Source organism: Engystomops pustulosus, chromosome 4, assembly GCF_040894005.1.
Source record: "Engystomops pustulosus chromosome 4, aEngPut4.maternal, whole genome shotgun sequence".
NCBI lineage: Eukaryota > Metazoa > Chordata > Amphibia > Anura > Leptodactylidae > Engystomops > Engystomops pustulosus.
In genome coordinates this window covers 145623551-145636863 of record NC_092414.1, presented here as the reverse complement: position 1 = coordinate 145636863, position 13313 = coordinate 145623551, and the positions used below count along the sequence as shown (strand labels likewise).

The 13313-nt window shown below is 39.1% G+C and overlaps 1 protein-coding gene across 1 annotated transcript in view; it reads right to left on the bottom strand.

Annotated features, from left to right (window-relative positions):
- Positions 1-2289: 2289 nt before the first annotated feature.
- LOC140127364 (long-chain fatty acid transport protein 2-like) overlaps positions 2290-13313 on the bottom strand; it is a 28729-nt gene continuing 17705 nt past the window's right edge. The window contains exons 4-11 of the mRNA XM_072147971.1: positions 11958-12116; positions 10983-11107; positions 10555-10749; positions 10223-10313; positions 8625-8823; positions 6115-6212; positions 5423-5553; positions 2290-2722 (exon numbers count right to left, since the gene is read on the bottom strand). Coding sequence (XP_072004072.1) covers positions 2546-2722; positions 5423-5553; positions 6115-6212; positions 8625-8823; positions 10223-10313; positions 10555-10749; positions 10983-11107; positions 11958-12116 — 1175 coding nt within the window. The 3' untranslated portion in view covers positions 2290-2545. The remainder of the gene's footprint in view (positions 2723-5422; positions 5554-6114; positions 6213-8624; positions 8824-10222; positions 10314-10554; positions 10750-10982; positions 11108-11957; positions 12117-13313) is intronic.

The following is a 13313-nucleotide window of genomic DNA, read 5'->3' as shown; positions in this document are numbered from 1 at the left end:
TTACCGTAGTGACATATCTGTATGTCACACTTCGGTAAGGGGTTAATTTTTTACATAGACCCTTTTGAGAAAAAAGCTAAGCTAAGGAGTTTTTTTCTGTGATACAGTGTCATTTACAGAGAAGCTGTTATTTTAATGGGTCATGCAGCCAGTCTGTTATAACGTAGTACAGGTCTACAGGCCCTGAGCTTACCCATGACCTCTGTCCCTACCTACTTTCCAAGCCCTGGGCTAATCCACTGGCGGAAACTGGTTAGCATTCCCTACTCTAAGTATGTGCTCAGAAAAGATGACAAACAAACAGAGAGACAGACAAATGAAGTCAGGATAATGGGTCAATATCAAGATGGTGGTGATGAACAGAATCCTTAGGCAAAGAAAAGTCTAGACTAAGCAAGTGTGGGAATACACAGCAATATCACAATAGAAGTAGAACAACATCAGTATAACTAGGACCTAAGTGAAAAAAATATATATTTGGAGTTTCTGGGTGCCCCATGGCCTGCTGATTGGACGGGCTGTTCATCACTCAAACCACACTTAACACCTTCATTCAGCTCCATGATGAAAGACAAGAATTTACTTCTTGCAGTAAAGCAAAAGACCAGGATGAAACAACCACTGGTTTACACAGCACAAGTTCTAACAATGTCCTAATTAGACCCATTTTTCACAAATCTCTTATACACCATAGTTTATGAGGATCCGTGAAAAACTGAAGTTAGACTGATGCAAATCAGCCATGAAAAACAGCTGGCCACATTTGTGTGCTGGTAGCCTAAATCTGTAAAGAGTGCACATGGATCCTGGGAAGGGAAAAGACCATTTTACCTTTTAATAATATGCCAGTATTATAAAGACAGGGCCAGTAGGGACTGCTAATTAACACATACTGCACACCTTTAGGCCCATCCACACTAGCGTTGCATTTCACGTCAGGGTGCAATGCGTGAAAAACTGACGTTTTTGGCTGCGTTTTTGTTCCATTTTTCCTTGGAGTCATTAGCGTTTTTGCGTTTTTCACGCGCGTTTTTTAAGTCAATGGGACTTTTTCAAAGGGACCATGGTTCGGGAATAAAATGTTTTATTTAATTGAAAAAGAATGTCTTCTGATAAGTTAGCAGATGTATGCAAACATCTACAATCTTTTCTTCACTGTTCCGCGCGCGTATATTATCTCCCGACAAGTTAGCAGATGTGAAGAACAGTGAAGAATAGAATAAAAACAGTGAACACAGGATCATTTAAGTGAAAAACACAGTGAAGAACACAGTGAAGAATAGATTACAGATGTTCTGCACATCTGCTTACTTGTCGGGAGATACGCGCGGAACGGTGCGAACAAATCTGCATCTGCAATGTCTTCTTCACACATATATATTGTTCTTCACATACTATTTTGTTCGCACCGTTCCGCGCGTATCTCCCGACAAGTAAGCAGATGTGCCGAACATCTGTAATCTATTCTTTACTGTGTTCTTTACTGTGTTTTTCACTTAAATGATCCTGTGTTCACTGTTTTTATTCTATTCTTCACTGTTCTTCACTGTGTTTTTTTAATTAAATGCTCGATCTCCATAGACTTGAAGGGGGCGGGAAAAACGCGCGTGAAACGCAAAAGTAGAGCATGCTGCGATTTTGACGCGCGTCAAAACAAACGCAAGCACGCGCGTGAAAACCGAAGCAAATGAGGAAAGACCCATTGGAAACAATGGGACAGAGTGCAATGCAAGTTCTGCGCGTCAAAAGCATGCACAGAACTCGCGCGTGAAAAACGCTAGTGTGGAAGGGGCCTTAGGAAGCAGAACCACTCTCACATCATACTGTATAGAACAGTGATGGCTAACCTATGGCACTGATGCCAGAGGTGGCACTCAGAGCCCTTTCTGTGGGCACTCAGGCCATCACCAGAGAGGACTCCAGGTATCTTCCTGCAGTCCCAGACAGCCCAGTACTTGCTGTGCATACAGCTATTTTAAAGTGACAGCTGAACCTGGGACTATTTTCTGCTTTATTGGTGTCCTCGGGGTGCTGGTATCAATGAAAACTGTGACAGAGAAGGTAGTATAAATCACAAATTAAATTTCTGTGTTGGCACTTTGCGATAAATAATTGGGTCTTTGTTGTAGTTTGGGCACTCGGTCTCTAAAAGGTTCACCATCACTGATATAGAATAATAGCATAAAAATATATAAATACATAAAATGTTTTGAAATTTATAGATTTGACCGTTATAATGCTTATTATAATGTTTTTTTAAAAGAAACAAACAGCAATTCTGACATTTTACATTTTTTATTATATTTTTTTACGCCATCTACTGCATGGTTAAAATAACTTGCTAATTTTCAAGTATAGGTCGTAATGAAAATGGCAATAACAATTTTGTGAGGTTTTTAAATTTTTCATAATAAAAAATTAGAAGATTTTTTTCTAACCCTAAACTTGGGTACCATAGTCAGTATATTAGAAGACTAAAGATCATAAAAAGAAAATCTTTCTTTACAGTAGTTTAAAACCAGCTTTTATAACCTCCTTTATCATTCTAAAGTTTAAGTCTTCTTTCCATGATATCACTGTAAATCTGGTGATCCAGTGGTCTGTAGGTTCTATGTTCATCATCCAAGATGTATAGTGGATCTTTTATACAGAAGAGATTGAAGCCATCTTTAACTAGATCCATTTTATATTGCTTATATGTGCCGTTTATTTGTATGGAGTCCTGTAGAGTTAAACAAAAATATTTTCGAAATCATCTCAAACACTTTTGCTCAATATGTATTCTACATACCTGACCAACATTTTCTCTTCAAGTACAAGCATTTGTCATTTTCTCCAGGATACTGATGCTTCATTTTTAATGTACACATAAATTAAAGGGAATCTGTCACCAGCGACCTCATTTTCACTAAAGACAAGTTACAGAAGCCCTTTACAGCAGTATTGCAAATTTGTTGTTTTTTTAAATGCATTCAAACCAAAGCCCAACCCCTAGGACTTAACAGAGGATTCTGTCAGGGTGCAAGGTAAGTTATAACACAATGCAAATGGTCAGAAAGATATATTTGCAATGCAGATATAATGGGCTTCTGTAACCAGTATTTAGTGAAAGTAAGGTACCTGGTGACAGGTTCCCTTTAATGGACAATACAACATTCAAAGTTAGGATAGGCTCCCTTCATTGGTGCAGACCTAAACCCATTTTACTACAAATCCCAATTACTCAATCCACTGGCAGTGAAATAGATGAGCCCCACTCACCGGGGTCCAAACACGGGGTGCACTTACGCCAGAGAACCACACAAATGAGTCCTTAAGCTCTGTCCACTCAAACAAAATGGCGCCCTTGCGCTAATTCCTACTCCCCTAACACACAGCACACCCAGTCAACTGAATTCTCATGTCAGGGAAACCAAACACATCCGAATCCCACTACACCCCAAGCACACACAGCCCAGGGGACGCACAACCACTCTATGTACCCACTTGCGTGACTATGGAACGCTACTGCACAGAGCTACTATGCACAGCTGCCACCACTAGTAATCACGGCTTACGAGACGCTCACACAAGGACCGCACACATAGACCCAGATACACACTCTTCTAGCTGCTGTACAGATCACCTGGACCCACACTGTCTATAGCTACTGCTAGAACAGACACTCATTGCCTTTAGCTACTGCTAGCACACAAACACACACAAGGTAACACAGCTTAGCAGTAATTCACCTCTCCAAAGCTATGGGAACGTATAGAGCAAGGAAAAAATTATTAAAGGCCTACTTAAAGGGGTTATCCGGGTTTAAAAAATTTCTTATGGCCGGGCTGGGGAGGGCTAGTTAAACATAATAAACATGGACTTACCTCATCCCGCGCCGCTGATGTCCCGCGCCGCGGTCCCTTCGATCCGTGCCCCTGTTTGTTTACAGGGGCACGGAAGCCGTGCTCAGGGAGCTTCCGGTCCGCAATCTGGCCGGCTCCTCCCATCCGTCCCTATCTCTCAGCGTTGTAAGCGCTGGGAGATGGTGCGCATGGGAGCTTCCGGCCGGCCGGAAGCTCCCTGTGCGCACTTGTAATGAAACCGGCGCACAGAGAAGACCGGCCGCGGCGCGGGACATCGGCAGCACCGGAGGAGGTAAGTACATGTTTATTGTGTTTAAATAGCCCTCCCCAGCCCGGCCATAAAAAAATTTTTTAAACCCGGATAACCCCTTTAATTGGTGAAATAAAAAACATACATAAAAGCAAACAGTTGAGTAAAAGGGATGAAAGAAAAGACAGACCTCTTACTAATTGGATTGGCATAGAGATCTATGGTGGAGAAAACCAATGAAAACCCTAGGAAGTCCTACAAACCTAATGCATTCTCCGTAGACTAAAAAGAATTGAATGGTGGCATGTTACTTTTAACATGATCCGCCCCCTTGGTCATGTGTGACAGGGGTGTGGCTACACCTGAATCAAGGTGGAAAGTTGGGGACATATTCCCAATTATATCAGATCTTCCTTCATGTGTCTCCTGAGAAGATTTGCCCACCACATTTCCCAGCATGAATTAACAAATATCAAACACCAATATGAAATGCCGGCCCAATGTTTTAATAGGCATTTTCTGTACTCCCCAACTCGACACCCTAGGATAAGCAGAGGATGCTGATCACAGATTTGTTGACCAGAAATTGAAATATGTGATTTATGACCAAGTTTTCTTTGAAGTATAATTTTGTCATGTTCTTAAGTAGCCATTTTAATACACATAAAAAACCATGAGAGGCTTGGAGACACCAAGTCTGTATCAATTAAAAATTCCATTCAGAGGATGCCAGGAAACCAGTTACCATTTCTAAGGGGCAGGGGAAACCAGTTACCATGTCTAAGGGGCAGGGGAATTGAAGAGGGGGCTGGGAGCAGTTGGTCTACGTACCAGGCGCTAATTACGTTATCTCATAAGGCCAAGTTGATCTCCCCATAACACATGACTACCGTAGCAAAGAGGGGGCACTCCAATCCATAATTGATGACAGACCCTCAAAACTGGTAGCAATTCTAAGCCTAGTACCAGAACCAGAAGCAGCACTGTTTATGTTCTTAGATGCACTGCTTTTATGGCAAGTATGCAAGTAATGAATAGGTCTTGATTTATCCATCTCTTTTACTTAGAAGTATGTTATTCCTCCTAGATGTATATGAACAAGGCAGAATTCAGGAGTGAGTCGAAACATGGAACATACACAAATCTTTCTGTTATATGACTTTCATATGTAGATTCTACCATTGGATTTGACTGGTGCAAAGTACTGACCTTAAATGTTTCAGTGGCTTAGGTTACTGGTCCAGAAGTGATGGATAATTACTGTTTTTTCCAAGCTGGACATGTCAGGTCCCCTTTAGGGAGTGAATTTCTTTTCAGATGGTCTTACCTGTATTCTAACAAATCGAGGTCTGGCATAGTTTGGTAAATATTCAGTGACATGTGCAAACAGTTTTTCTCCATCAAAGAAACTTTTGTCTTTAAGCTTGATGGCCACCATTCCAATTTTACCTTCATGATCTAAGACAAAGAGAATGTTAATGTCAGAGAGGTACATTATGGATACGGGGCACCAATCCAACATTTCTACCAAGCCCAATGTAATGCTAATTGGATCAATTGCTCACTTGGGAAGAAACATTGCATGGGCAAATAGGCACCATGGGCACCATGGTTGCATATTTTAGTAATGTGAACAAGGCTTTAACTATAGAAATAATAACACATCAGTAATTTCCTATTATTATGTGTAAATGCAGTTTAAATAAACTGCCCTCTGCAGGCTGTAACCAGGAAATGCAGGGAAGAATAGATAGGAAATAAATGTAGATGGTACCATTCAAAGATGTATCTGTATAATTGGAATTCACTTAAAGTATATTATAAATTATTTCTAATAGTTGTTTGTAAAGGAGAACCGCACACAATAAATGCACTATGATTATACCTGATGCTTCTTTTAATGCAAAATACATGTATGATATTATACAACAATAAGTTATCATTGGCGTTGCAAACATATCAATCATTCTACCCTATTGATGTATAATGATCTACAGAAAAAAGGCATTTTCCACTTACGAGACACAGGAACTCCAAAAGCATTGGCATCTTCAATGAAATCTAACATTAACACCAAGTTTTCCACTTCAGTTGTTGCCACATTTTCACCTTTCCACCTGAAAGAAAATTAAAAAAAAGATTTGTGACACCACCAGTGAAAACTAAAACATTATACTCTGTGATCATTCTACACCAAGACTGATAACTACTGCTGGGAGAGGTTGTCAGGTTCAAGTTTTAAAGCTGACCATAATGGAAGACCACATATAAAACATAGATTCATTCCTGGTTTTTGGCTTGATCAAAAACTTGGAAGTGTAAATATACTATCATTGTAAAAATTTGAGAAAACCCTAGGCATTTAAAGGGAGTGTACCAGCAGTTTAAACAATACATTGTTGCAGACCGGGTTAGGTAGCAGCCCTGGAGAGCTGTTGTAGCTGGTCTTGGAACACATCCCATTCTCTATACCAGTGATGGCAAACCTTTTAGAGACCGAGTGCCAAAACTTCAACAAAGACCCGCTTATTTATCGCAAAGTGCCAACGCAGAAATTTAATTTGTGATTTATACTCCCTTCTCTGTCACAGTTTTCATTGATACCAGCCCCTGAGGCACCAATAAAGCAGAAAATAGTCCCAGGTAGAGCTGTCACTTTAAAATAGCTCTGTGCACAGCAAGTCCTGGGCTGTCTGGGACTGCAGGAAGATACCTGGAGTCATCTCTGGTGATGGCCTGAGTGCCCACAGAAAGGGCTCTGAGTGCCACCTCTGGCACCAGTGCCATAGGTTAGCCATCACTGCTCTATACTGTAAGTCACTGCTATACCAGGCTTCTGGTTAGATATTACAGCAGAAGGAAGAGAAATGCAGTTTTCACACTACAGCTAACACACACAAAGGAATGGTTACACAGATTGCCAGGGCTGCTACATAACATTGTCTGCATTTGTTTGGTAAAAACTGGTGGTACACTACCAGACTCTGTATGCTGATGGAATGCACTGATGAGATGCAAAAACATTAAAGCAGTGTGATCATCATTTGGGAACTTGTTCCCTCTGGAATAGATATTCTGGTTTGGTTATTATCCCACATCATGTCATTAGGTTTTCTGAAAAAGCTTGACGTTAAGATGGAAAAATTTGCAACATATAATCTAGGATGTGCTAAAAGTTTTGATAAGAACAAGTGGTTAAAAAGAACTAAATATGATACACCAGGTTGAGGACCAAAGATTTTTTTTCCTGATATCAGACTTTTTATTGGTATTATGCAGAAAACTGCATATTGACATCTGTGATACTAATGTAGGTATTGTTGTCCATTTTAACCTGTTTGCTTATTTTATCATTTGACTTACTAAATTGAGCTTTAAATGTATAGAATACAAAATATCTGTATGGACATGCAGAATACCTGTACTTTGTATAGTATAACTATCTTCTGAAAATAGTAAAATTATTAGTTAAAAAAGTGAATGGAAGCTAAAACATACTGCAGCACCACAATGTTTGTGTTCCTGGGTCTGGTTTAACTATGTAACAACATTATTCTATAAATTTGGAGTCTTTATGGGGCATTTATCAATTCTAGCTCTGGGTCAATACGAATTGTTTTGGTAAGTTAAACTGGGATTTAAGACCCCTTTTACACAGACATTTATATACCATAGCCGGAAGATAGAGCATGCTCATGCACAGCCCTAGAGAGAGAAGATAGCTGGATGCCAGCAATGTGAGAACTGGGATCAAATGGGAGGGTAGGGGAGGAGAGGTGCTAATAGTAGCTAATTAGCATACAGTGGGTCCCACATTGGAGCTAAAGTTATAGAAGTTACAGAACACCTATATAAACATACTGCATATGCTTGGAAGGAGGCTAAAGAGATGGTTTAGGAAGGCTGTTTTGTTGTGGGCTGTTAATTCATGTGACAGGTGTCCTTTAATGAATCGACGCACAAGCGAAAAGGATATAAAACTAACTCCACATTATTGAAAGTGAAATAGAACTTGGTACATGAGCAAACTGGTCTAATCACGCATCGAAAATGGCGCAAAAAAAAAAAAGGGTTGAAAAGCTAGATGTGCAGGAAAAGTGTAGAGATTGTTGGGCAAAGCAGTGCCCAACACACGTTAATATGTTTTTTTTTTTAATGCAGATAAATGTGTGTGAAAGAGACCAATATGCTAGATACTGATAACAGTAGAAGAAGTCCTTGGTGAGGATGCAACATAGAGCGCCCCCTACATATTGGCTGTTATCAGTAGCTAATAAAGAGAGAATGGGGCTTGCAGTGTTTCCAGGGTGCACAGGGTCCATGGTGCAACGAAATGTTCATGTGCATGTCACTAAAAAACTTAATTTATTAGCTTTCATGCCACTGATTTTCTCGAGAAAGGCATGATTATGATGCAGGCCATTTATCCTACAAGGCCACATGTTTAGTTTATGTTTTACTCTGGAGTTGACAGGTTCCCCTTTATAGATTGATAAGAGCATTTAATGCATATTTATGAAAGTATTTACCGATATGTGTCTCCTACACGATCATGAAAGAAGATAAAGTTTTCTTTGTCAATCATTACCAAGTCTCCACTGTTAAAATATATATCCCCATTTCTAAGCACGTTGCGAAGTCTCTTCTTTTCTGTCTGGCTTCCATTGCCTGCATATCCATTAAATGGATTCTGCTTAGTATGTTTTGCTATCAGGAGTCCAGTTTCACCTAAGATACAGTCAAAATGGAACAATTTACATCAGAACTTTTTAACTTTGTAATGTAATCATTACAGAAAAACTGATGGATTGTGTTTGGTACGAATAAATCTTCAGGAAGATGGCATTACGAATCATTATGAATATTTATGCAGTCATAAAGTAGTCAGATTGGTAAGACCCATAAATTCAGTCTACTCAAAAAATTGCATAAGGCCTATGTACTGGGAATCAAAAGGATATTCCCAACCAAAGAAAGCAATGACCCATTGTTTAAAATGCCCTTTCTAGAATTCTCTCATTTTTATGTTAAATTTTACCTGTTTACCTATAACAAATTTCTCTAAAGTCATGTGAAAATGAGCTGAAAGGAATCACTTTTTGTTGAGTCAGGAAGTGGAGAGTCACTGTAGACCCTTTGGCTCTACAGAAAGTAGAACTATGGTTCATCTATCAAATAACATCAGGGTTTTGGTGATCTCTACCAGAAAATCAAAGAAACAGGCAGATAATGACATATTTGGGAATTGGATCTGCAGCTTTAATTCCCAGTTTCTAGGCAATACAGCCAACAGGGCATGCATAACCCCTTCGCGCACCAGGACGTTCTATAACATCCTGGCTTGCAGGGGATGTATGGAGAGAGCTGACCGGCTGAGCTCTCTCCATACACAGCAGTTGTCACCTGTATAATACAGCTGACACCCGGCTGTTACTGAGGGTTACTGGAAGTTCACCTGTTAAGTCAACCTATCATTGCTGCCTAGGGGGCTGCCATCTTGGATGGATCACTGTAGAAGTTTCAATCTACACATAAACACCTATATAAACTGATTTCTGTACTGACACAAAGACACACGCACACAAATCACACACTTATACTGAACACACATTTACTTGCCGCTAAAGCTGGAGAGAGAGGCTACAGATGAAGACTCATTAGTGAAGAATGTGTAGGCAGAAGAACATCCTACACACAGGGCAGAGGAGATGGCTGGGCACAACTACAAGCAGGGATAGTTTCTGTGATCCTGGAAGCTGGGACAGCTGGGAGCCCCTGCCCTTCCTAACTGACCTGACAGAGGGAAAGGCAAACCTGCAGTTTGAGTAGAATTCTTCTCTGTCCTGCGCTCCTACTGTTGTTGCCCCTGGTTAATGACCTGGGCATCTGCATGCCCCATCATGTTTCCAAAGTCTTTAAGTGCCCATATTTACAGTTTTGAAACATTTGCTTTATCATAAGATTGCTAGATACTATCACATTGCAGTAAATTGGATGGAAAACATGGTCAATCCATTGTAAAGTACAGTGATCTTGGTATAAATAAACCATTAAAAATGGAATACTAACATATTTAAAGTACCAAAGTAAATTCATGTGTGTTTTTTTGTTGTACGAATGTCCATACCTTTTGATACTCTTATACAGTGTCCTGCAGAATCTCGAACTGGTTCATTTTTTTCTACATCAAATTTGATAATTTCAAAAGGTTGAACAAGCTAAAAAGATGTACAATGAACGACAAGAGATGAGTGAACATGCTGTTTTAATATATATATATATTTTAAATGTTACATGATCTTTATTATTAATATCAATTATTTTCTTTATACTCCTAGTTTTAGATTGTCACCCAAAAGTTTCATTTTATGCATGCTGCTATCTACTCAATGAGAGCTCACAAAGCTCCCAACCAATTAGTAACATAATAAGTAACGGAATGTGAAATCATTTTCTTACTTTTAAGAAGTAGTTGTATCTGCCCATTGCACCTTCTTTTTGGGAATAGTTCAGAAAGAATGCATTTCCTTCTGTTGCTCCATAGAATTCAAATAATTTGATTTTACCAAAACGATCAATGAAATCCTTCCAGACCTCAGTTCTCACTCCATTTCCTATAGCAAATCGCACACAGTGATCGGTGTCATTGTCTTTCTAGAAAAAGATATTGATAATGTGTAGATGAAGCCATGACTCTTCGCTCTTCCTACCAAGAGTCTTACATTTACAAAAGATGTAAGCAAATCAAAATGGAGAGGGCAGATAATAAAGTGGTATAATAATAGTATTATTATTAAAACACTGATTGCATAGGGCATAAATGTTAATGAAATTGCTTTTAAATAATGAAGACCAAACAAATTCAAAACAATCAAGGTTTTACCAACCTTTTGATGGTTACACAGATACCGAAGTATCTCCCCAATATATTGGAATGCTGTGACATTGTATTTCCTGCAGTCATCCCAGAATTGGCTGGCTGAGAATTTTTTTCTGAGGACGATTGTAGCCCCTATAGAATAGACATCAATGTAATCTATGTATAGTAAAATACTTTTGCATGGGACATTTTAAAACTTCTATATGGATAAACTTTGCATAGTAGACATTGAAAAGGCATATTTTAATAATCCGTACCAAATTTTTTAAAAAAAAACAAAGTTTTCAGATCCTTAAATAAATTCTCACATATAATCTTCATAAATTACAATTAATACACCCATTCTCCTATTTTCCTCCAATGCCTGGAGTAGATAGCTGCACAAAAAATAAAAAATATATATAGATAAAGAAAAAAAAAGTAAATACATAAATATTTTCAGCTTAGTCTTATAGTAGTTGGAGACCTTAAGCATGTATCTTATCCATTTTTCCCATCTTTTTTCAAATATATTTACAGTCATGGCCACAAGTTTTGAGAATGACACAGATATTATATTTTCACATGATCTGTTGCCCTCTGGTTTTTATGTGTGTTTGTCAGATGTTTTTATCACATACAGAAATACAAGTACAATCATATTATGAGTAACAAAAGCTTTTATTGACAGTTAGAAGGAGTTAATGCAGCAAGTCAATATTTGCAGTGTTGCCCCTTCTTCTTCAGGACCTCTGCAATTCTCCCTGGCAGCTCTCAATCAACTTCTGGACCAAATCCTGACTGATAGCAGTCCATTCTTGCACAATCAATGCTTGCATTTTGTCACAATTTAAGATTTGATGTTATTGATTTTAGTACCACCATATTATAAATATATAATGTAATCCTCAGTTCTCTACAATAATTGTTTTCCTTTATGTACTGAATAGTTTTGCATTTATTCTTTGGAAAATAAAAAGAGGTAAAAAAAGCATTTTTGTACCTGTCTGAATACATCCTCGGACTCCAATGAGTAGTCCAGCACTGTGGTAAAGAGGCAATGGAATATATACCACATCCTCACTTGTGAGTCCACATAGCAAGGCCACTGTGCAGCTTCCAAAAACACTCTTGTGTGTTACTACAGCCGCCTTAGGAAGCCCTTAAGACAAAAATAATAATAATTCCTTTATTGACATAGCGCACACAGATTATGCAGAGCTGCACAGAGCTCACAATCTAATCAACCTACTAGTACAGTGATGGCGAACCTTTTAGAGACTGAGTGCCCAAACTACAACCGAAATCCATGTATTTACCGTGAAGTGCCAACATGAAATTTTAAGCAGTAACTTATTGCTACCTGTTCTTTCACATCTTGCAATTGTATTAGCAGTTTGAGGCCACCAGTTAAACGAAGGAGGGCAAATTCAGATTATCATTGTAGCTTCTCTCCAGGGTCTCTCTGTAAAGGAACAATGGCCGGGTCCAACATGATGACCTCCAAAGATAATGCAGTTCTGACAAAACCTCACTTTTCCTGCAGTTCCTAACAGCCAACAAAGTGTCGAATAGCACTGAGAGAGCAGCATCTCTTAATCCTGGGACTGCAGGAAGATTGGAAGTGTTTGGTGATGGCCTGAGGGTGATGGCCTGAGTGCCCATAGAAAGAGCTCTGAGTGCCACCTCTGGCACCCGTGCCATAGGTTCGCCATCACTGTACTAGTATGTTTTGGAGTATGGGAGGAAACTGGAGGACCCAGAGGAAACCCATGCAAACACGGAGAGAACATACAAACTCCTTTTACATGTTAACCTGGATGGGACTTGAACCCAGGACCTCAAGTGCTGCAAGGCTGTAATGCTAACCACTGAGTCACCACGATACCCAAAAAAGCAATACTTAATATTTTCTTATACAAATATTTATACTTGTACTCTTACTGAGGCTTCTTACACACAAATGCATGTTCATGAGCTGCACACAGCTTTATAACTTGCAGTTCGGACAGTTGGCTCATTTATGGGATCTTGTATATGAGACATGTTGGCGTTTGCCAAGTTTTGAATTGTGTTCTAGGTACGTGTGGGAGCCATTGAAACAAAGTTTATTAATATACTTCCCCGGTTGCTATACTTGCATAATGTCTGATGAAGAAACTGTAGTGCTCATGTAGATGAAGAATTTCCAATACTATCCACAGATTCACACAGCCAAGCTAATAAATATTGTGAGGTATATTGCCACTAGTAACATATCTTTGTAAGTAAATCAGAAACCTTATATGTATTTCTCAACATTAGAAAGTTTAGCTGCTTATATGTATGAAGTGAATAACCATAAGCATGTAGTGCGTCA